The sequence below is a fragment of the Acipenser ruthenus genome, chromosome 7, assembly GCF_902713425.1.
Source record: "Acipenser ruthenus chromosome 7, fAciRut3.2 maternal haplotype, whole genome shotgun sequence".
NCBI classification, from domain to species: Eukaryota; Metazoa; Chordata; class Actinopteri; order Acipenseriformes; family Acipenseridae; genus Acipenser; species Acipenser ruthenus.
In genome coordinates this window covers 14,577,256-14,601,516 of record NC_081195.1, presented here as the reverse complement: position 1 = coordinate 14,601,516, position 24,261 = coordinate 14,577,256, and the positions used below count along the sequence as shown (strand labels likewise).

At 39.7% G+C, this 24,261-nt stretch overlaps 1 protein-coding gene across 2 annotated transcripts in view; it reads right to left on the bottom strand.

The window, feature by feature from the left end:
* The window catches only part of LOC117416053 (pantothenate kinase 1-like), a 22,205-nt gene extending 1,136 nt beyond the window's left edge, over positions 1–21,069 (bottom strand). Inside the window, exons 1-7 of one of the 2 annotated variants that reach the window (XM_034027083.3) lie at positions 20,519–21,069; positions 13,494–13,846; positions 10,597–10,850; positions 10,065–10,241; positions 9,461–9,584; positions 3,442–3,567; positions 1–3,223 (exon numbers count right to left, since the gene is read on the bottom strand). The exon at positions 1–3,223 is cut by the window's left edge and continues 1,136 nt beyond it. In XM_034027083.3, coding sequence (XP_033882974.3) covers positions 3,164–3,223; positions 3,442–3,567; positions 9,461–9,584; positions 10,065–10,241; positions 10,597–10,850; positions 13,494–13,846; positions 20,519–20,792 — 1,368 coding nt within the window. In that variant the 5' untranslated portion in view covers positions 20,793–21,069 and the 3' untranslated portion in view covers positions 1–3,163. Of the gene's footprint in view, positions 3,224–3,441; positions 3,568–9,460; positions 9,585–10,064; positions 10,242–10,596; positions 10,851–13,493; positions 13,847–19,603; positions 19,955–20,518 lie in introns of those variants that run through there. The other variant, XM_034027084.3, reaches the window with a different exon arrangement.
* Positions 21,070–24,261: the final 3,192 nt, after the last annotated feature.

Below are 24,261 nucleotides of genomic sequence, written 5' to 3'. Positions count from 1 at the left end.
AGGTCCAATTATAAATAAGTTTTACTTCAATCTTTAATTGGGCCATCTTTCTTGAAAAGGAGAAAATATGTTATTATTATGAATAAGAATAAATAAAAAAATCTAACTCTGAATGGCAACTTCAGGACATGTTTAACGTTTTTTAACCAGTATAGGAGTCAAGACATGTTAAAACTTATTAAAGGGCACTTGACATCCTTGGCTTAATCGCAATGCTGTGTCGAGACCCGCATGTACCATCCTCCCGGGTGAGATCGTGGGTTTGCAATAAAAGTGAAGTTAAAAAAGAAAAAAAACATGGCATACTTCAATAATGGCGACTTAACAACCAAGACTGTACCAGTGGTCTAGGGGTGAGCAAACTGAGCATCTTCACTGTTTTCAGTAATGGGGAAAGATTTGTAAAACATATATATAAATTAAATATATATTTATAAAACCTTTACTAGGATGCCCATACAATGTCCGCAGCATAATGCACTTACACAACCCTAACCCTAACCCTAACTTCAGCCCTCTTGTGTAAGAAGGATGGGGTTATTCACACCCAGAGCTATTTGTGCCGAAAACCTGCACTTAACCAAACTTTCAATATTATAAAAACAGCTAGCAACTGTTTAAAATACAGGTTTATGGGAAAAGAAATAATCTGTCAAAAACAATGCACAGGAGGGTTTATTTCCTGTGGCTTGGATGGCAAGTGTTCAGAGCATATCAAGACCAAGAGCAGCAGAACACAACACGCATACCACAGCACATCACCAGCAGAACGGACTAGACTTATTATGCAAGCTAAATGGCTTAACACTATTGTAAATGACCTGTGTGGGTAGAAAAGTTGGTGGCACTACTTAGGCTTTGTATTCAGTTATGATTCAAACTTAAGTCAGTAAATGTGGCACCTGTTTGCAATTGTCATCAGTTTAATACAAGGCAATATGATGGTGGGTGTATATGTAGTGTTTAATGAATAATTATGTTGTCTTAATTTAACTTGGTCGTATTCATCATGAAACTGGTTTCACGCTATGTTCCATTGAAGGGACTTGCCCGTCATTTCATTCATAATTCCATTCTATTTCAGAAACGGGTTTGCAACACAAACATATAAACCACAAATTTAAATTCAGCACAGTCCCAATACATCTCAGCTTTGGCCTTGGTACAAGTATTATAGTGTTTACACCAGCAATAAAAAACAGAAAATGTATTTACAACAGAAAGCAGAAAGCAGCATTTTACACACAAACATTAAACATACTTATTTAATATGGGTCTGGCTTTCCTGTTCTAGTCACATTACTTGTGACAGGGAAACAATATGAAATCACAGTACTAGGGCCATATTCACAAAGCGTTAACCGCAGTGATACATTTGCACTGCTTTCGTGTTACACAAAATAGTATAAATACAACCAAATGATGCATATAGGACTTCAATCAGCTTGCTACAGTATCCATTTGAAGCTTTGTAACATCAATACTTTGTTTTCTTTAAACTTTGTATACAGTATGACCCTTGATGTTTTTCTCAACAGTTTTCTGTGGCAACACAATTCAGCATTTTTTCTCCAACATGTGCAAACACTCAGCATTGCATGTGGCAAAGAAGCCTGACATAAATTACACAACTCTTCAGATCCTGTTCCTGGACCCCAAACCAGCATGCATGACTGCTAGTTCAGGTCATCCTTGCTGTGCATGATCAAAGAAAGGTGACTCTTTCCAAATATAGTTCATAGATGTGTTTCAAAAAAGGAAGGAAAGAGTGAGGACTTTTAGTGATAGCAGCTCACAGGTTAGCTTTGTAGTTTCACTTGAAACCGAGAATAGATCATGAAATGTCATGAAAATGAACAGAAAGTAATCCAGTAAAATCTCCCAGGCGGTTAAAAACACATGTAACAAAAAACATCACACTCTGATTAAAAGCAGACCCCCAAAATAGAAAGAGAGAATGGACCAATTTTAGAAGAAATCAGAATGTGTTTAGCCACGGAAATGTTTTTCTACTTGACTTTTGAGTTTTGCCATTGATATTAAAAAGACTTAAAAAGTATGTTGGACAACTACATTTGTTGGTGATATGGGCTACTGAATCAGAAAGTGAAGTATGTATTTGAGTGGCACTCTATTAGTGACGGATGGTTACTGCTCCCTACTGTTAGGAAGTATGTGGTAATGCTATTAGCTTCGGAAATTTGCCTCTGCTGGGAGTGGTCCAACCATCAATCTCATCAGCAAGACCAGCAGGCACATGATAGTATCATCTCTTACATAATGTTTAGATTTGTGCTTTACAGAAACCCTTCAAGTCAGGTTTAGTAACTCCTCTGGGGTTTGGCTAATGCATTTGGTCTTCTTAGCCTACTGGATAAATATCCACTGTAATGCACAAACAGCAAGCCAGACTTTGGCTATCAAGTTCCAGGATTTCAAGATACTGGTATAGTGAGCCTACAGTGATTCCCTGCCCCACAATATCTCAAAGACAACACAATCAATAATTTTACTAACTACATTAGTGAGCATCAGTGGATTTGGGTTGTGAGGTTGCTGGTAAAGCAACGTCCCTGGCTGGATGTATTATGTAGCCTGGATGCTCATTTGCAAGGCAAGCTCAAGCTCAAGCAAAATACCGCCCAGAGCACAGGCAAATCCTAGTGAGACCAGAGTCAACAACTTGGTCCCCTGACACTTGTCAGAGCTGAAGTTGGCATGGTCAACATAATTTGCCAGTAGAGGCTTAGGCTGTAGCAAGTGAGACAGTAGATATCTAGATTTCATCTTACTATAGGTCAGTTTTCTCAGATAAGTCCTTTGTCTACAGCAAGTATTCTGGTATCCACACGAATAATAATAAAAAAGGGCAGTAGATTTTGGCCTCAGTGCACTTTTTTAAAAATACACATATACAGTGGAACAGGAATCCTTTCCCTAAAATGTTATCTTGATCCAAGTGTTCCATGGTTTAAATTAGTTCCTAAAAATCTTTACCTCTGCTAGGATCACTAGAAGGAAGAATTAACAATATTTACAGTTTTAAAATACAAAATGTCTTTTCCAATTTCTGGTAGTGGCTTCCTTAAAATTAACAGCAGCTTTATCCCATACAGGTCGGTTTGCTTGCTTTGATTCTCTCTCTCTTTGCACGGCATTCTCTTTAGAAGTCACCTGTCATCTTCAGTAACTCCAGAAGGGCCCCCACTGCTCCAAAGTAACCCTTAAAACAAAGATGAACCAGTGATTTGCTTCATCAGCGTCTGTAATGCATTATTGAAACATAAGACCATCATGGTTTGTATTATGAAGCTAAAAGTTCTATCTACGTAGTACAAACAAACAGGTGTAAAGATGTCATTTGCCAAAGGTTTAGTTCTGTATATTGCTTTTAGATATTACATGAAAAATAGCAATAATCAGAAACACATGGGTGCATACCTCATGTTCCTGAAACAAAGCTCTGAGCTGTCCTTTAGACCAAAAATCCATGGCATACGCCAACAGCTTGGTGGACACCATGTTGATTCGGAGGAAATTCCCAACAAAGACCACCCTCTCTATATTCTGAAAGATAAAGAAATAGGCAGATGAAGAGTCAGGTAATACTTGCAAGACGAGAATAAATGCATGAATTCATTCATAAAAAGAAAACACACTGATCAAATGGTTTTGGGATAATGTTGGTGATATTGCATGTAACATTCAAAGCATTCAAAGAGCGTACATTTCAGTCTTGTCTACTAACAGTGCCCTCTGCCGATAGAAATAATTAATGTTCTTTTTTTTAACACTGGGAACATACAGACTGGATATGGTGCTGCCATCTTGTGACAGGAAACCATGTGGCCAAATATGATATTGTCTGTTTCATTCTGTAGATGTTTTTAATAATATATAGCTCAATCTCTATAATATCTACATGGTACACTTTGTTGTTTTTTCTTGTTATAATGCATAGGTAATATTATACACTATAACAACCTGTTAGAACTGAATTATAATCAGTTTAAATGACCAACTATAGTCTCAAGCTTGATTATCTGATGTAAATGTCAGATTAACTACATCAGGAAGCAGGAATCTGAAAACAGAATATGGCAATAGAGATGAATCACTTTAGACTAACTTTTTAGTGGAAAGTCTACAGACAGGTCAGACAGGTTTACTATTATTACTTGTATTGAAATACAAAACAAAAAGGTTGTGTTGTGTATGTTAGTGCAGGTGATTGTTTGGTTTCGATGACCGTAAAGACAGAGTTTACTGCAAGAGTAATACAAAAGAAGGTTTTCAAAGGACTTTTCTGCAGTGTGAAGTGAAACTACAGGTTAGTTCCAGCTCACATTGACTAGTAGGGGTTACTTGAACATTACGCCAATGACTTAAGTACATTATTTTTGGGTGGAATGCCCTTAATGTTTTTTCCACCTCCAGGCCCTTTCTCACAGGAGTTAAGCAGCTCTTTGTGTATGCACTTGGCACTTGCCCCATGATCATTTTCCAGTCTATGTACCATTAATCCACTAGAGCTGGAATGACCCACTATTTGCTTTTTTTTCTGCAAAAAATATGTACAAAATCAATTTCTGAATTAAAATGGCGATTCAGATGGACCAGAGCAGTGATGTCTCTCTAAATCTGAAAAGCATAATCACAGTGAGCATGCAAAGACCATACTGTAACTTGCAGCTACCACCACGGATAACAATTTAGTCAGATCCCAGTCCAAGAAGTAACGTATCCTGACAATAACGGTCAATAGAAATAGTGCTGAGGGCTAAATAGTGAGGTATTCTCCACTCAGCCAAATCCCCAGTACTGCTTTAGGAATACTGTGTGCTGGAGGTTCTTTAAAAATCAGATGAAATATTAGAGAGATAAACCTTATACGTCTGTATCCTTTACAGAGATGATACTGTAGATACACTAAAACAGATCTGTTACTAACCTAGCTTAGTTGGTTAACACACAATACTGCTTAGCAATTCTGGCTTTGCTAATGTCTCCCTGCCCTGACTAATACAACTAATTCATTAAAATAGTCTTCAGCTCCTGTAAATAGTGTACACAGTCTGCTGGTTGGTGTACTGCAAATGCTTTTGAATGGAAAAGGTGTTAAACCTACAAACCGAGTAGATTCAAACTAGAAGTCAATCTTAAGTAAGTGTCGTCTGGTAGAAGATACAATTGAAAAGATTGTACAGGAAGAGGAAGCCTGGGTTCAAATACTAAATGAAAATGAGTCTGGTGGTCATAACTCATCTTCCAGTGGACATCAGTCCACATTAGGAAACAAGCACACAATGCAGCACAATTCAACAGAATACTCGCTTGAAAAACAAAGTACAAAGATATGTTTTATATTACTGTAAAAACACCCTGATAAGTAACACCCTCACAGTGCTGTATTTATGAAATGATAACTAACACAATAGGTCAAAAACCACCCAAGTACATGTCACAAAAGATATTCTCTGCAAAACCACAAAGTGGCGCCAGTGCTTGATACATTCATAAAACAAAGGTCATCTGAAGCACTTGATACTACAGGAAAGTCCCTGTGCTTCAGCATTGTACTTGTAGCCACTATTTGAGGACATTTCAATCTCTATTGAGAATTACAGGTTATACCAACATGTCTAAATAAATAGGCCAACTAAATGTATAATTCTAGCAGCATAATGCAATCTTACACTAAATCTAAAAGAAAATGCTTTTACGAAAAATTAGACAAATGGCTTTTGAGTATGTAAAACACTGTTAATCTGATCTTTTGTGTTTGGTTGAAAAAGAAAAGCAAGTGCAATGTCTAGCAGGACCTGGGTACATAAAGTCCCACAGACATTTCAGTGGCATGTTTCCTTCTGAACCAATCTTAAGACAACATATCAGTGGATACTGCATGTTCAATGCAGTACTATGCAAAGGTCGTCTCACTATTGTGGACACTGATGCAGAAGGGATGCTTAAGTATTGATTATTTTAAGAATTCATGTTTTATCTAAGTTGCTATGGTCACTTCCCAGCGCTGTTCTCTGTGCTTTGATAGCCCTGTACAATGCTGCTTGATCTCCATGCCACAAGGCAACACTGTAAAGAAGCTGAAAGCACAGAGTATTCGACTTCTTAATCTGTACTAGGGGAATACATTGTTTTTGTTCAGCTGCTTTAGGAATTTTCTCTGGGGACATGTTCTCTGGGGGAAATGTCAAAATCAATGTAGGACCACCAACTGAATACAAATAAAACAAATATTTGAGAATCAAAAGGGAATGGCATATTATCAGTCGCCTGACATCTAGTCATGGGTTCGTAACTCCAGTACCCTTGTTTAGAAATGCTATTGTTACATCTTACCTGTCCTGAACTGGTTAAATTAATTGTTTCTCCCCTATAGTGGCATGGGCAACACTGTAAAAATTGAACATATCTGCTGTAAATATGACATACCTAGAGAGTAGGCGTGAGACGATACACCAAGGTCACGATACGATACATATCGCGATACACAAGCCACGATATGATAAGTATCGCGATACACAAGCCAAGATACGATACGTATCGCGATACACAAGCCATGATACGATGAGTATCGCGATACTAATGAAAAACTCATCTCTACTTGACGGACTTGAAAATAATTACAGTTTCAATTCTACAGACACAGATTCAGTTCAAAATAAATTATATTTATTTTCCACAAAGTAGTAAACCACTAGTTTGAATTTAAAGACAAAGCAGTATGTCAACTAGAGTTCCTGGGATATCCATTTTAGCTGAATTGACCAAATCTCCTTACCACATTTCTGAGAGAGGAACAAAATACTAAGCAATGTGTTTGTTAACTATTAAAGTACAAACTTTGTTCATGTGTTTCTTTAGAAAAATCTAAACATGAAGTTTTTCTAATCAATAACAACTTCAATATTTTTTAAAAAGTACATCAGCATTTTTGCTTGCATCATACTTAACTTTAACTCAATAGATTATTATAATACTTTTTATTATTATTATTATCATTATTATTATTATCATTATTATCATTATTATTATTATTATTATTATTATTCCATACATTTTATCACAAAGTATTTTTGAAGTTAAGCACTGTCCAGATGCTTTGCTAGATGGAGCCACCAATCAAGTCAAATGCCTCCCAGAGTCAGACCCAACAATCTCCTTTACAAATGCTGCCAAATACTGTGGTGTTTTTTTTTGGAGCGGATTACTATTGGACTGGCACAATACCGTTGGATTGATGCAAACTCACAGCTCCCGCTGCTCTGCTTCTGGCAGTGGAGGTGGCGGAGACAGAGGCAGCTCCCGCTGCTCTGCTCCTGCTGGTGGAAGCGGTGGAGGTGGCGGAGGCAGAGGCAGCTCCCGCTGCTCTGCTCCTGCTGGTGGAAGCGGTGGAGGTGGCGGAGGCAGAGGCAGCTCCCGCTGCTCTGCTCCTGCTAGTGGAAGCGGCAGAGACAGAGGCAGCTCCCGCTGCTCTGCTCCTGGTGGTGGAAGCGGTGGAGGTGGCGGAGGCAGAGGCAGCTCCCGCTGCTCTGCTCCTGGTGGTGGAAGCGCTGGAGGTGGCGGAGGCAGAGGCAGCACCCACTGCTCTGCTCCTGCTGGTGGAAGCGGCAGAGACAGAGGCAGCTCCCGCTGCTCTGCTCCTGGTGGTGGAAGCGGTGGAGGTGGCGGAGGCAGAGGCAGCTCCCGTTGCTCTGCTCCTGGTGGTGGAGGTGGCGGAGGCAGAGGCAGCTCCCGCTGCTCTGCTCCTGGTGGTGGAAGCGGTGGAGGTGGCGGAGGCAGAGGCAGCTCCCGCTGCTCTGCTCCTGGAGGCCTAGGTTCTGGACCTATGGGCTCCCCCCTTCTGGGCGCTGGATGCACGGGCTCCCCCCTTCTGGGCGCTGGATGCACGGGCTCCCCCCTTCTGGGCGCTGGATGCACGGGCTCCCCCCTTCTGGGCGCTGGATGCTCGCACTCCCTCCTTCTGGGCGCTGGATGCTCGCGCTCCCCCTCTTCGTATCTTCGCCAACGTGTGCCCATATGACCCACAGCCAGGGCATAACTACGCCACGAGGTTTATAACATAAACCTCCCAGCCATCATACCCGACCTCCTCCTGCTGTTGCTGCGGTTGCTGTTGCTGCTGCAGCTTACCTCTCCCCCTTCTGAGCTGTGGACGAACCGACTCCCCCCTCTTGGGCTGTGGACGTTCGGGCTCCTCCCACTCAGGCGCTGGAGCCTGCTTCTTTGCCTTCTTGGCACCACCACTCCTTCCCTTCTTTGGGACCAGCAGTTCCCCCTCCTGCCATGGAGGGGGTTGGTCGGGTGCTTTGTGCCCAACCTTGCCGACAGCAAAGCACCACTCCTCCCCTTTGAGGCAGGTGAGGCAGGTTTCCTGATCCGATGGTATGGCCTTCAGGTGGATCCACTCCTCCGCGGTCTCCACCTCACCTCGATCGAAGGCCTGCACAAAGAGGGGGTCTTCGTATGGGCACACAGCAGGGAGGTGTCCATACTCCAGGCAGGCGAGGCACCATGTAGCCCCTCTTTCCTTCAACTCCCTCTGATGCTCATGCCACTTCTTCATGTAGGTATCCACTTTTTTTTTTTCCAAACACAAAACACTATTTGAAAAAAAACAAAAAAAAACGTCCTTTTCTTTCCTGGTCCGGCTCTTGGAGGCGTTGTTTGTCCCACGCAGGACACCATATGTGGTCGAGCAGCTGTTGAGAGGTGTGTGTGGTGACGTCACAGACCAGGAAGTACCAGAAACAAAACAATGGATGGGCGGGTGAAGCTGAACGCTACTGCGCTCAGCGTATTTATTAAATAATAAAACAAAACAAAAGATTTAAACAAACAACAAAACCAAAGGGCATGTTGGCCAAACAAATAATCAAACAAATAAGCGTGCTGGTTTTAGCACCAGCATGATACTTAGCAGTTGTTTTTAAATGTGTTTTCTCTCTCCTCGCTCTCTCTGTACACTCTCCTCCGAGCACGGACAGCTGCAGGTTCTTATATTCTGGCCGAGGGGTTAACTAACTGTTAATTATCTTATTACCTCGGCCACAGTCTGCACGAGTTTAGTAAGGATGCGTGACTGTCAGCTTGTTAAAAAATCAGTAGCTGATCAGCCACGCATCCTCACAAGGTTTTTAAATTATAAAAACAACAACAAATATGCGGCGCTTTGAACTGCGCCGCAAACAAAAATACAAATAATAATAAATATATATATAGGGGTGGGACAATCCGCCACAGAGTGCTAACAAATGTTTTAAATACATTTTCATTTACTACTAATGTGCCTTTTCATTACCATCAGGACTGGTCATTTCCTCCTGTTGAAGATATTTTAGCTCTTTGCTCGTATTTTATACTCAATTTGGAATATACAACGATCAGATGACAGCAGTTAAGAAAGGGAAACTCCTTGAATTACAGTAAGCTGCCTTACCTCATTCACTGCGCACATCCGAGCTATCGAGCCAATGTTGTTCGTGATGGAGACGAGAGTAGCCCTTGCCAGGTCTTCCTTACTGATAGTATCTCGCTTCTCTTTACTCATCATGTGACCAAAACTAAAATGATAAGACAACATACAATTCGAGTTTGCTTGTATGGATGAATTTGGGAGATGCATTTTACTGATAGTCAAGATTTTACCAACATAAGTGAAGCTTAACTAAAACCAGGCCTTTATATGGCTGATAAGCAGAGTCCTCAGTCTGAAAATTTTTATAAAATAATAAATACATGTCTGAATAACACAGCACCAGCTAAATACTGAAAATGCTTCCACAAACACAGTAATTAAATTGTTTAATTCAGTGTATATTACTGAAAAATAAATAAAAAAGGGCATACAAATGGAATTGTTTACTATTTATATACTTAAATAGTTTACTGGTCAGCTGTCTGGACTGCAGTGAAGAGCAATCTGCAGTTTGGAGTTATTGTTCTTAAACAGTGGTGATAGCTTAACAGTAGGCCTTGTGAAGTGTTATGATAATGAGGCAAAGCAAAGGGATCGCCGGCCTGTAAGGAAGTATGAAGCTCACCTGGACGCTACAGCAGACCCCTGTAACCCAAAGCGTTCGTAATCTCCCCCATAGATATCCTTCACAAGTTTATCCACATTAGTACTGTCGCCCTTAGCTGCCATCTCCAGAGCTTCCTCAAATGTCTCGCAGCCAGTCAGCAAGCAACACAGTCCCAGGAACGTTCCACCTCCAAGGCTGTGGGGTGGGGTGTGTGTGTAGGGAACAGAAAAAGGCCATCAGTAATTCTACTGTCTGGATAAAGACCTACTGATTTACATAGAAAGGAATTTCATGAAGCAATATCTGTGTTTTATGGTGTGTAACTAGGTTAGATAAAACTATAACAGTATAAAACTAGTGTACAGAATCAATGCATATTAACTGTATTGGCTTGTGAAACAGCAGTAGAGTATCTTCCCCTATTATGAAAGCCCGTTAACATAACAGGCGAATCACCACATCATAAACCAGTGGGACTGTACAAGGACACCAGTATTTCAGGAGGTAATTATATTGATTTTAGAAAGACTGTGTGGCTCAGCAAGTTTACCTGGTCCCAGTCACTCGTTTGTAATCGTCCTTGGAGTAAACTGCCAGGATACTGACACCAGAGCCTATGTTAACCAGCAGCATTGGGAATGGGTTGTCAAGGCAACACGTCCTCTTCACACAGTTCTGCGGGTCAGAGGGGTTTTCAAAAAAGTAGCATTCTGGATGGCCATTAAACCCAATGGAATCCACGTAGAGCAGCCCCTGAATCAAACAGTCCAGTTCATCGAGTTTGTGCAGCTCCAGATCTGCCATCTGAAAAAAAGAAATAGGCACACACAGTGAGCAAACAGCAGGCTAATCAGTGAGCAGGTGTCCCAGTAAACAAACTCCTGGCCAAACCAAGCACAGCACTGCACCACATGTTATTGCACACTGCGTACCCTGCGACATGTGAGGTGTCTGCTGCTGCTGCTACGCAACTACTAATGTGCCAATTCTCAGATGCACTCACACATACACCTAATGCACGAACAGCTGAGACATTATGGCATCAGGCAAAAGGTAGCATAGCTGCAGTCTAAAGAACTTGTACTGTAGAACAGTTTGTTCAGCCTGACCTACACTGCCTATAGAAAGTCTACACCCCCTTGAACTTTTTTCACATTTTGTTGTGTCAGTGCCTCTGAGTTTCATGCATTTAAATGAGGATTTTTTTTCCACTTATCTACACACCATACTCCACACTGTTAATGGGAAAAAAGGTTTTTATTGAGAAAAAAATATATATTAAAAATACAAAACATAATAGGATAAGTCTCCACCCCCCTGAGTTAATACTTGGTGGAAGCACCTTTGGCAGCAATTACAGCTGTGAGTCTGTTGGGATAGGTCTATGCACACCTAGATTTGGCAATATTTGACCATTCTTCTTTACAAAACTGTTTAAACTCTGTCAAGTTCCTTGGGGAGCGTTGATGGACAGCAATCTTCAAGTCATTCCACAAATTTTCGATTGTATTTAGGTCGGGGCTCTGACTGGGCCACTCAAGGACATTTACCTTTTTGTTCCTTAGCCACTCCAGTGTAGTTTTGTCTGTGCTTTGGGTCGTTGTCATGCTGAAAGGTGAACTTCCGTCCCAGTTTCAGCTTTCTTGCAGAGGGCAGCAGGTTTTCCTCAAGGACATCTCTGTACTTTGCTCCAGTCATTTTCCCTTCTATCCTGACAAGTGCCCCAGTCCCTGTCGATGAGAAATATCCCCATAACATGATGCTGCCACCACCATGCTTCACAGTAGGGATGGTGTTCTTTGGGTGATGTGCTGTGCTGGGTTTGTGCCAAACATAACGCTTTGCATTTAGGCCAAAAAGTTCCATTTTAGTTTCGTCAGACCACAAAACTTTTTGCCACATGGCTATAGAATCTCCTGAGTATTTTTTTGCATACTTCAAACGGGATTCAAGGTGGGCTTTCTTGAGTAATGGCTTCCTTCTTGCCACCCTACCATACAGGCCAGATTTGTGGAGTGCTTGGGATATTGTTGTCACATGCACACTTTGACCAGTCTTGGCCATAAAAGCCTGTAGCTCTTGCAAAGTTGCCATTGGCCTCTTGGTAGCCTCTCTGATCAGTCTCCTTCTTGCTTGGTCATCCAGTTTGGAGGGATGGCCTGATCTAGGCAGGGTCTTGGTGGTGCCATACACCTTCCACTTCTTAATAATCGTCTTGACCGTGCTCCAAGGGATATTCAAAAGGCTTTTGATATTTTTTTATACCCATCCCCTGATCTGTGCCTTTCAACAACTTTGTCCCGGAGTTCTTTTGAAAGCGCCTTGGTGCTCATGGTTGAGTCTTTGCTTTGAAATGCACTACCCAGCAGAGGGAACCTACAGGAACTGTTGAATTGATCCTAACACAGGTGGAGGCCAATTAACTTGGTGTATGATTTTGAAGGTGACTGGTTACACCTGAGCTAATTTAAGATTGCTATTACAAGGGGGGTGGACACTTATCCAACCAAGCTATTTCAGTTTTTATTTTTAATTAATTTTCTACAAATTTCTAGAATATTTTTTTCACTTGGAAGTCGTGGGGTAGGATATGTAGATAAATTTTTAAAAATAAATATTTTAATGCATTTTAATTCCAGGCTATAAGGCAACAAAAGGTGAAAATTTTGAAAGTTGGTGTAGACTTTCTATAGGCACTGTAATTAGTCCTATTAATTACTTATTACATTTCAACATGAAGAAAAAAAAAAACACCAAGAAGATGCATCTTGAATAGAGTGGTATGCTGCTACAACTAAGTTCATATAAATTTTACAGAAAGGGCTTTATTATAGGTACAGCAGAGTTTACTTTATTTATTTTTTGTTATGTGTACTATATTTGATTTATATGGTTTCCCAGTTTCTCAGAGGTACATTCCTAGTCAATATTTATATTTATACATTTTTTTCAAACTTGAAATCTGGACATCTTTTTGATAAGCGGATTTTTTAAAAAGCTTGTGCTCATAACCTTCTGGAGGCATGTGAGATCTTATTATCTAAACAACAAGGCTGTAAAGTTCTGTAGTCTATACTGTTCCATAAGCAGCAGAAGTATTACTATCAATGTAAACTGGACAACACCAGTAATGAAACTGAAGCAGGAAAAGCAACGAATATAGCTCTATACCAAACATCGAGAGAACTCCCAAAGTGTACTGTCTCTATACGAAGAAACTTAAAGTGAAATTACCTATGGCAGCTAATTAGATCAAGAGCAAATGCCATGATCAGCAACACATTTAGCATTCAGGGTTAATAAAACCCTACAAAGATGAAGACACTAGGGCACCTTGAGTGATTTCTGCGATATGAATGACTGACACTGTGGGAGAATCACACTAATATAGGACTGCATTGTTGAAAACAGGTGAAAAGAAATCTCTTGATGATAGATCTCACTTACTGCCCTGAAGTCCTCCTCAAACTTGTAGGCCCCCCCACCGGTGGCACAGAGAGTGGTGTGCAGGCTGGAGAAGTTCTTGTCCCGGCCCATCTGGATGAACCTGTGCATGGCCTGGGTGGGGAAGCGGATGAAATGCAGGTTGCCTTTGCGGCCGCACATGGTCAGGTTCTTCAGCTCCAGGTGGACGTCGCGGATCCCTGTCTTCCCGTAGGCCGTGTTGGAGGTCAGGTATTTCCGGATACTCTTCAAGTTCTCCACCTCCTCCTGCTCTTCCTCAGCTGTGATATCTTTGGGCTCAAAGTAGACCAGCTTCACCAGTGTGCCGCCAATGTCCATCCCAAACCAGGGGAAGGCTGCAGCAGAACAAAACACATTAGAATGTTAATGAAAAGCACATCTGTACTTGGAAATGCCAGTAGTGGTGTTTTTCATTACTTAAGCAATGTTTAGCATTTTGTTGCCCCCATACAGTAGTTTAGCAATACTGATACAACTAGGTTGGGAAATAGAAGGATATGTGCAAGAATGAAAGAGTAGTACACTTGATTAATGAGGTGGCAACAATACTTCCTTGCATAACACTACCACCACCTAGCTTTACAATTATATATATATATATATATATATATATATATATATATATATATATATATATATATATATATATATATATATTATAGGTTTAATTTCTCAATTAAAATACTAAATTCACCCATTTTTAAAAGGAAGATAAGGTTCAAAGGAATTCACCTCCATAGAACCAAAACCCACACAGATACCACAGCCTTTAAATGAGTGGGCTGTGCCTTTGAAATTGACTTTACGCAGGCTATTGCATTCTGTGTCTCAGTCACCACTCAGTTTAGGTCAAGCAGCAACTGTGACAAGAAATCATCCCAGATAAATTGCAACAAGTATTTCCTCATGACCTAATTGCTGACACCCTCATGCACACAACACTCCTTAGACAGCTTGGCCAGTCTGTTGCCTTTGCACTGCAGATTTTATTTGCCAATTAACAATAGTCTTTGGCAAAACTGTATCTTTCCTTGTTTCTTTAAAATCTGCTTTTTTTGAAAAAAGCTTCTTGTGACACTTTAATACAATGTCTCATTTTAATGAAGGCCTTGGTTTACAGTGTGCTATACTGAATCAGAAGTTTATGCATTTTAAGTGTCTTTAAGAAGGTAAACTATGCTTTCACTGCTTATGTACAGTTCAGCACAGTTACACAGTATCAGTAAAATGCACTGAATTCATTTTCCACTGCTGTTTAAGCCTCATTAAGCTTAACGGTTTGTTTTTGCTTAACTGTCCTTAATGCCTTCCTCCATTTCATGAGGTGTACTGGCAGTCAAAGGAAAATCAATATTCATTTGTTTTTACCTGTCAGAAGAGGCAGCAGCTCCTATTGTGGAAAGAACAGCTATGGTACTGTCCTTTAACTCATAACTGTGCTGAAACACTAGCACTGTAAGCATATTGCCATAATGGTGTGTTTACACTGTATTTATATTTTTAAAAATACAAAAATAAAAATAATTAAAATGGTAAGTTTCATTTGTCAGTGGAGACTGACTATTTTCTTACAAATGAATACATCTTTGTCATTAGGGGTAAAAAAGGGCAGAAAGAGGGGGGTGGCAAACCTATTTTTAATCATAAACCTAAACACTGCACTGAATGCAAATGCTTTAAACCTTCAAAATGCAATATTTTGTAGAACCAGTTATTTTTAATGGAAAATCAGCCCAGAATCAAAATGACCTGATCTTAAACAGATACATTTTAAATTGATCCTTCTTGTTCAGCAGAATTTAGGACTCATTTCACAACATGTGTTTGAACCAGGATACCAAAAAAATAAAAGCAGTCTGTGCTTGCTCCACACAGCAGTTGCATTGGGCTGGCTGTGCAATCAATGTCCTCCCTGCTGTACAGCTATAGCCAAAAGTTTTGCATCACCTAGAGTTTTAGGATTGAGACATAACAAAAAAAAAAAATGCTATATACAGTGCCTTGCAAAAGTATTCAGACCCCTGACCAATTCTCTCATATTACTGAATTACAAATGGTACATTGAAATTTCGTTCTGTTTGATATTTTATTTTAAAACACTGAAACTCAAAATCAATTACTGTAAGGTGTCATTGGTTTTATGTTGGGAAATATGTTTAAGAAAAATAAAAAACTGAAATATCTTGCTTGCATAAGTATTCAACCCCCACACATTAATATTTGGTAGAGCCACCTTTCGCTGCAATAACAGCTTTAAGTCTTTTGGGGTAAGTATGTAACAGCTTTGCACAGTGTCGGAGTGATTTTGGCCCATTCTTCTTGGCAGATTTGCTCCAGGTTGTTCAGGTTGGTTGGACCACGCTTGTGGACCGCAATTTTCAAATAGTGCCACAGATTCTCAATCGGATTGAGATCAGGACTTTGACTGTGCCACTGTAGGACATTCACCTTTTTGTTCTTGAGCCACTCCAATGTTGCTTTGGCCTTGTGCTTGGGATCAACTTACATGCTGTACAGCTACATGCATCTGTAAATTTAGGATGGAGATTATGCCAGGTTAAGTCCTGGTATTCTAAATAAGTCTGTTTCTGATATGATAGAGCATACAGTATGATATACTATAGTGTAAAGAAAGTGAAAGTGCACCACAGATTGAATATGTCCTGCTGTTCTGTGGTGCTTGCATTGCTTCAAGCAACTTCAAAGCTGTATTACAAAACGTTCTTAAAGGTTACTGAACTACTGTGACACTTCTTTTCTCTTGCCCTTGAACTTTATACTGAAAATCTCTGCTTGTGCACACACTAGATGCAGTAACATGCAATGCTTTAAAGTTAAATACGAAACACCGTATGGATTCACAGTGCTGTAAATTAAGAACACTGTCCCTCCTGCTCTGTGGCACTGCTTATAGAAAGCACATTGGTGCAAGACGTAACGTTTACTGTTGATATGTCTATGGTGAAACAAATCAAAAACTGTGTACCTATAAAATGCACCCAGCATGATAGTAACCTACATCCTGGCTGTAAAAAAATAAAAGTCTCCAAACTGTGATGTTTTTTATGAAAATATTTAACAAAGGAAAGTTTCAGAGGGGCTTGTGAAATGAAGACATTAGTTCATACCGGTTCAGTCTAATAGGAAAATCATACGCACGCCTGTGCAATCAAATGTGCTAACTTTGTTCCTGGTCAAGAATATCTGTTACTTATTGGGATACAAACATTTTGACAGTATGCAACTTACCAAAACTGTGGTATTTACAGTAATTATAACAATAAAAAATAGTAATGAAATACAACTTGACGGAAAGGCAGTTGTTCTAGCTTACCCAAAGTGACCTTTCATAGTTCCATCCATTATCATTAACCGCTTTCTCCTTTACAGGGTCACGGAGCCTAACCTGGCATACACAGGGCGCAAGGCGAGACTAGGCCTACACCCTGGACGGGACGCCAGTCCATCACAGGGCACCACACACACACACTCACACAGAGGGCAATTTAGAGTGACCAATCAACCTGGACAGTATGTCTTTGGTCTGTGGGAGGAAACCGGAGTACCCGGAGAAAACCCACGCGAACACGGGAAGAACATGCAAACTCCACACAGACAGTACCCTAGGCCGGATTCGAACCCAGGACCCTGGCGCTGTGAGGCAGCAGCGCTAACCACTACGTCACCGTGCCACCCACCTTTCATAGTTGCTGTAGGTATTCCCTAACTGTACAGGATTACTTCTAGAACAAAGAAAGCTGCGCTCTGCTTTCCTAGCTTCAGATGGCTGACTATACCCTGGAAAATTCAGTGTCAACAAGACATGACATAACTAGGTAACCTGATGTACTGTGTGACAGCCAGGGCATTTCGGTGACAGGTCTAATTAAAGGGTTCTGGTTATTAGTACATAGATAATTAATTAATAAAAACAGGTGTATTTTATACAGTAACATACTTAATTGGATTATGGTAGGTTCCAGCTAAAGTAAATGCTGACAAAACCAATTGCTTGCTGTGTTTTAGTCATCAAAAAAGTCGCCTCATTTGGATGACGTCTTCAGAAAACTCAGCTTGCTTGTGGACAATGAATCAAAATGCAATCCACATATTGAGTCTGTTGTTAAAAAAGCCTCTGGGAAATTGGCGACCACACAAAATCTAAATCAAATGAAGAGCTGAAGGAGGAATTAGTGTAGTAAAAGGCATGCTACAGTACTGCCTCTCGGTGGATTTGCCAACTCCGTGACCCTGATAAGGTCAACACACTTTATTATACTGTAGACTGGCTGTGTCTGCATTGGGTAGTTCCTACTATACCAAAGAGCAACGTGTGTATTGCAATACAGAAATCACACTCTCCCTTGCATTTTCATTTTCCAACTAGTATACAGTATGTGTTGTTTTCCTTGGTGTCTTTGCTACCTTTCCCATAGCTTAACCTTCTTAGCATTCTATAAACATACAAGCAGGAAAACATGCTTGCCACTTTAGTTCATCACAGCAAAATGCAGTGCTCTGCTCCCACTGTACTCTCAACTCTGTTATTGTAATACTGAAGCATTGTATAAGAAACATATTTAAAACAAACCAACAAAAATAATCAACACAGGCTTGTAAACCCATGTAACAACCTATACCTTATGAATGTATAGCACACTGCACCCCAACAAATGAGGTACAACACCTTTAAATAGATTTACTTTGTATCTTTTAAATACAGTTGTGTTTTTGTGTTTATTGTTAAAGTAAATCCTACTACTGTAAACCACAGCATGTGTCTCAAGAGCGGAGGGCCTTTCTTATTAACATGTTTTAATTACAAACAATGACTAATATATACAGCCTGCATCCAACTAGCTGATGCAGAACAAGGTCAAATGACCTGAACAAAGTCATACACTGTTTCCGTCACTATGAGGGAAATGATTCAACTCCACCTGTACTTCTTTGGCTTGTTTTTTGCAGCTGAACCTGGATGCCATCTTTTTATGGAGAACATTAAAAGAAGGGAAATCATCTTTTTTATTATAATATATTGTGCATTAACATGACACACAAGTTTATAAAAACAACCTTTAATCAGCAGATCTACGTACAGATAAGATTAGAGCTTTCCGTGCCACGGCTCCTGATTCATAAATGGTTAACTGAGCTTTTTTGATTGAGTACCCTATTTATGATTTTTGGAGCTCGTGTCCTATTTATGATCTATTTATGTTGAAGAGTGTCTAAGTATAGTCTGGTAGTTTTTAGTCAGACTTTCTTTTTAGGTTATAGTGTTATTTTATCTTGCAAGTGATATATTTTATGTCTCTTCAGGAACTGCTGGTCATCTGTATAGTAGCTAAAAAATAAGTGGCTGCCCCAGATTAGGTTTAAGATTTAAGTGAGAAGAAATAATGTTTAAAGTTCAATATTTTCTAAAGAAAAAAGTATTTTTGTATGCTTGTTACAAAATGATCTTAGCAAATAAGTTACAATTAACTTCCTTCCTCCATACAGCTCATGAATCTTTCTTAAATGTTACTGGCTTCTTTACTGACAGTCTAAGGCAGTTTCATGTATATCAAGAAAATATCCCCTAAAAAGTATGCAAATAGGTCAGAGGCATTCCTACTGGTACTGTGTAGGCTGTATCTGAGCTACATAATGTTGTAACTGTTTGTAAACTCAAACATTACATACTTGCTACAGCAGCAGCCTGAATGCTATATTGAGCTGCTGCACAAAAACTGAAAGTACAGGAAACCAAGCTGAGAATCCAAGCATTGAAGCATGTACAGTACCACCTGTAACACTGACTAACAAAAGGAAATGAGCCACCCCGGAATCCGGGTATTCAGGTTGTGCACTGGACCATTGCGGTAGTCAGGTCGGACTCATTATTTCTGTCAGTGTTAAAAACGCTGCCGGGTAACTGTAGTTGAAAAGCTTTGTATAACAACAGTGTACCGTAATCACCTAGTAATTTATTTAATTGATGTTAAATAAAAAAAGAACTAGAACATATATCTGATTGCTACATCAATTACTATTAAATGAATAATAATAATAATAATAATAATAATAATAATAATAATAATACGTACCTGGCTTCTTAATATCCTTAAGCTTCATAATGACTCGTGCTTATGATCTTGCAGCACAATAAGGTAAATAAACTAAAGACCGAAATTCATTTAGAGAGAGAGAGAGAGAGAGAGAGAGAGAGAGAGAGAGAGAGAGAGAGAGAGAGAGAGAGAGAGAGAGAGAGATCCTAGACAAATTGCAATCAATATGCCTTATGCATTGGATGTACTAAAGTCCTGCTGCAGTATCTGCAATCGTCTGAATCGTACACACAAGATAATTTTGCTGTAAAATGTCAATTCAAAGAAAAATGCAAAATGCAATGAATCTTGCTTTTTTTTAGCTGTTCATTCCGGGCTGACCATATAACCCCGCCCTGCAAGGGTAGGCTTTGTTGGCTCATTGGCTAAAGCAGACAGGCCTTCATTCAGCAGCGATTTACATGCGCCTTCTGAATGAGTATTGGCCAATCAAACGTCACACCATGCTGTTCATCAATCTTGGTTTTTGTTCTACAAACTAAATTGGAGAAAATATGTGTATGTCGCGCCTTTACTTACCTAACATGACAGTATCTACTACACCAATAATAATAATAATAATAATAATAATAATAATACTTGACTATGATGAGGTATTCTTGACTTAAGAAATATTCTAATTGTAATGGTATACTTACTCTGTCTTTAATAAATTACTTTGGGAAACGTTGCACTAACAATATGACTGGGGTATTGTATGGGGGCGTTAAACAAATCCGAATCCTTTTTAAAACGCAACAACACTACTTGTAAAATGACAGCTTGTCGACTGAGTCAGTATGACACCGTTGCGCTGACTGTGAAACGAATAACAATATTGGTATTTTTGCAACTTCACAAAGCGGCGCTAATACTTAGAATTGTTTACAGCTAGCTATTTATTTTAAAACTTACGCGGTCTGTTCTTTTTTCCCGAATCCATCCTCCTCCCGAATCTGCATTTCTTTGCAGGGGATCCATGTAGGTCCTGGTGAAGACGCTCTGTTGTTCCATTGCTAGAACTTGCGGTAGTACCACCACTAGAGGTCGTAGTGGTACTACCAGCAGCAGCACTGAAAGCATTGCAGGTGCCGTTGATCATATGTGGCGAGTGAAACACATTCTGCAGTGCGTTCGCACACCATGGACCTGCTCCGTTCTGCTCCACAATGGATTTTGCTTTATCCATAATCACAGACAGAGAAAGAAGGCAGTGCCGCAGAAAAAAGCAAACTGCAACACGATCGACTTATTTATTATTTATGAATTATACAACTGCGGTCCAATATATTTGTAAAAGAAAGGTTAAGGTGGCGTATTTATTTACTGTTTGGAAAAGATGGCAATGCCGCAGACGCGCATGGATGGTTCGAGGTCACTGTCGGTCATTTTCTTCCTTCACGCTCCCCCTCCTGCACCTTCCTACTCTCCAACAGCCAGGATGCGACGTCACTGTCTATGCATATCCCCACCCCCTTCACCGCCCCAGGCACGTGAAAAATCTGCGCAAATTCGTGACACAGGGAGAGTTTACTGAGAATAACATGTACCCATTTCGGTATTTGTATTTCTTTTGCTGATTAGATACTATTTCAATGTAGTATTTCGAAAGGTTCCCTTAATACGATATTACCTAGTAAGTATATATATGTTATTATGGACGTTTTGTAGGACTGCAGAGCCCCAGAATATTAGTATAGTACCCACCAAGTACTTCGTTTTCAGAGTATTACAATTGAATAGACCTGACCCCTTACAAAGAAGACTGTTCTAGGCTCCTACACGCAATGCACCCTGTAGGTATCACCTGTATGAAAAGCATTACATCAACCTCACATAAAAGCAACTTATGATCTCTATTTTGAAACGTTAAATATGAATAAAATGTTCCTTTTTTAAAATATATTTAATAACAGCAGTGCTACAATAAATTTGAGCTGTTTACTGACCTCATGATCTGCAGTTCTCTTATATTTCACCACCAGGCAGAAAAGCACATTTAGATGAAGTCTCTCAATTACAAGTGGGTAAGACTTCATAAGTTACAGGAATCGTATGCCCTCAACCACTGAGATGTGCTGCCTAGAGACATTTTAAGAAATTATACATGAAGTCTACTTTCTGAGTGCTAAAATGCTGATCACGTTGAAAAGTACTTTTATGAAGTAATCATCATGGCTATTAAGTAACATTTTTTTCACTTGTTTATTTTTCTTGACTTAAATCTTCACAACGATTCAGTTGAAAACATTGTATCATGCCACTACACTATACATTTGCTTCCTGAGCAGCAAGTATTAGGACCATCAAAAAATTACCAAGGTTCCTATGGTGGGTTAGGTTGCAGCAGAATATATGATACCCCTCAAATGAATATCCAGTAGATACACTGGCTTCACTGTCAATAGATAAAAAGTCTGGAAAACAGGAAAAATGACGAGGGACGTATTGTCAAATCAATGACAGGTAAGAAAATGTGTTTTGATTTTTATGGCTTTAAGTAAAGATCCTTATTCAAAATTAAATTGCATTGAATGTAAAGCATGGGTAAAGTGCAGTTTTAACCCCAGTTTAGTGTATTTACCTTTATTATCTTTAGTCAGATACTATACACAGTACAGCAGTGCTGCTTACTTCTTGAATGAAATCTGTACTGTAGACAAAAGTCCACTTTTCTATACATTTCTCCAGTTTCTTGCATTATTTCATTAAACAATATAGATGCACAAAGATACATAAATTTAGCCCATAACACCCCTACATGGCCAGTTTCGGTAACTACAACTGTAATGTCCACACTATCCAATTTTAGGATGAATGTATAAAGCTTTTAGTATACACACACACACACGCACACGCTCACGCACACGCACACGCACACACACACATATCTATCTATCTATCGATCTATCTATCTATCTATCTTTAAAATAATGCTGTGAAGTGAATGGTGGCTTATGATCATATTACCACTGTACATATTACACAGAACATCTGTTATAAGAAATAAAGACAGAAAAGACAGAACAAATATTTATTAATACATTTTATCGACATTATACTGTAGCTACTGCAACAAACTACCGTTAACTTAAAGCCAGTTGATATCTTATTTACAATAGTTCAAGATGAGTATTAACAAGGTTCATTTACCAAAATACTTATGATCAATCCCAAGCAAAACACTTGCCAGTTTTATCCACACTGAGATTGTCTATAAGCTTCATTAAACACTGTACTGAACACTCAGTAATAAAAAGTTTATCTTTGGGAACATTTTTGTGATAAGGCCTGGACAGGTCTGTGTCCAGCATTCCTGGATGCAGTGACACACACAACCTTTGGCCTTCCTCTGCCAAGCTCAATGCTGAGATTTCTGGTAGCCATGTTCTTGGACTTTCTGTACCTGTACCATCCTTCCAACCCTAGAGATATGACAGCAACATTTGTAACTCATTGCACAATAGATTGGAGGCCTTGTGTGCTCCAATCGGAATCTGGCAAATATAATGAATGGTTAGGGGGATTTGGGTAGATGTTCGCATTTATAATTTAATTTATATTATTTTAAAACAGTGGTCCTGAAACTTGTACCTACAAAACCAGTGTGTTGTGCCTGCGTGATGGGGTGAAAAACCCTCTTTTAAATATTTTTATGATTTTATTTTGTGTTGCATTTATTGCTTTATAAATGTCTCAGGAAAAAGTTAAAAAGCTAAGCTTTAATAAGCTATTAATTTGTATGTGATTGCAGCTGGTCAAGCTGAATTGCTTAATTGATTGTCAGTTTAGCCTGAGCCCGCTGTATTTAAGCCTGGCCCTTTATGCTGCACTTACAGTTGTTCTGTTCTGGACTCCAGGGAGAGGCTGGCTAGCTGGCTGGCTGCCTGCCTGCCTGCTTGTGTGACGCTAGTGATTTTCAATACAGTAATCTCCTGTCTCAGACGATACATCCCGAAGGCTAGTTTCACATAGCGGACGAATTGATTAAAAGGTCTAGTTTTCCAAATTTGCTTTTAACTATTTCTGCGGCTTGCTTAATTAAATTTTCTCGGGTCACATCCACCTTCGATATTGTGACCTTTTTCGGACACCTTACCTTTCTCCTAAATCTTTCAACTGGAGCGCCTTTTCTAGATTTCTGCGTGTTGCAATAATCACTGCCTCGCCTTTCTTTGACAAAAATGCGTTTGCAAAACTCCAGTCCAAGCCCTCTGCTGGCTCCTGTACTGAAGCTACAGCTGCCATGATAAGCGATGTTTGTGTAAGTAGATACAACAGCACGAGAATGTCAATGGCGATGTTTGACACTGCCCTCTGAACGCAATAAACAATGGTTACGTACATTACACAAAGTTGTATAACTCATTAACTTCCTGCCATTACAGTAAAGATTTCACTAGTTGGCACAAATACCAAATCCATTAGTTTCGAATATCACGTCTGAAATAGTACATAGTACAAACATCAGCCTCCTTTTTAAAGTGACATTCCTGTTTGATGCTATACTTACTGAATGATTTGTGCTATTCTAGTCCTTACTGTCCTATCACTGGGGATTGGGTGGCGCAGCGAGCCACTTCTAGACTTTCACTCGAGGGCTGTTTGAATCCCATTTGGTCTCAAGACAAGCAACATGAGTTTGGATGCCTCAGTAG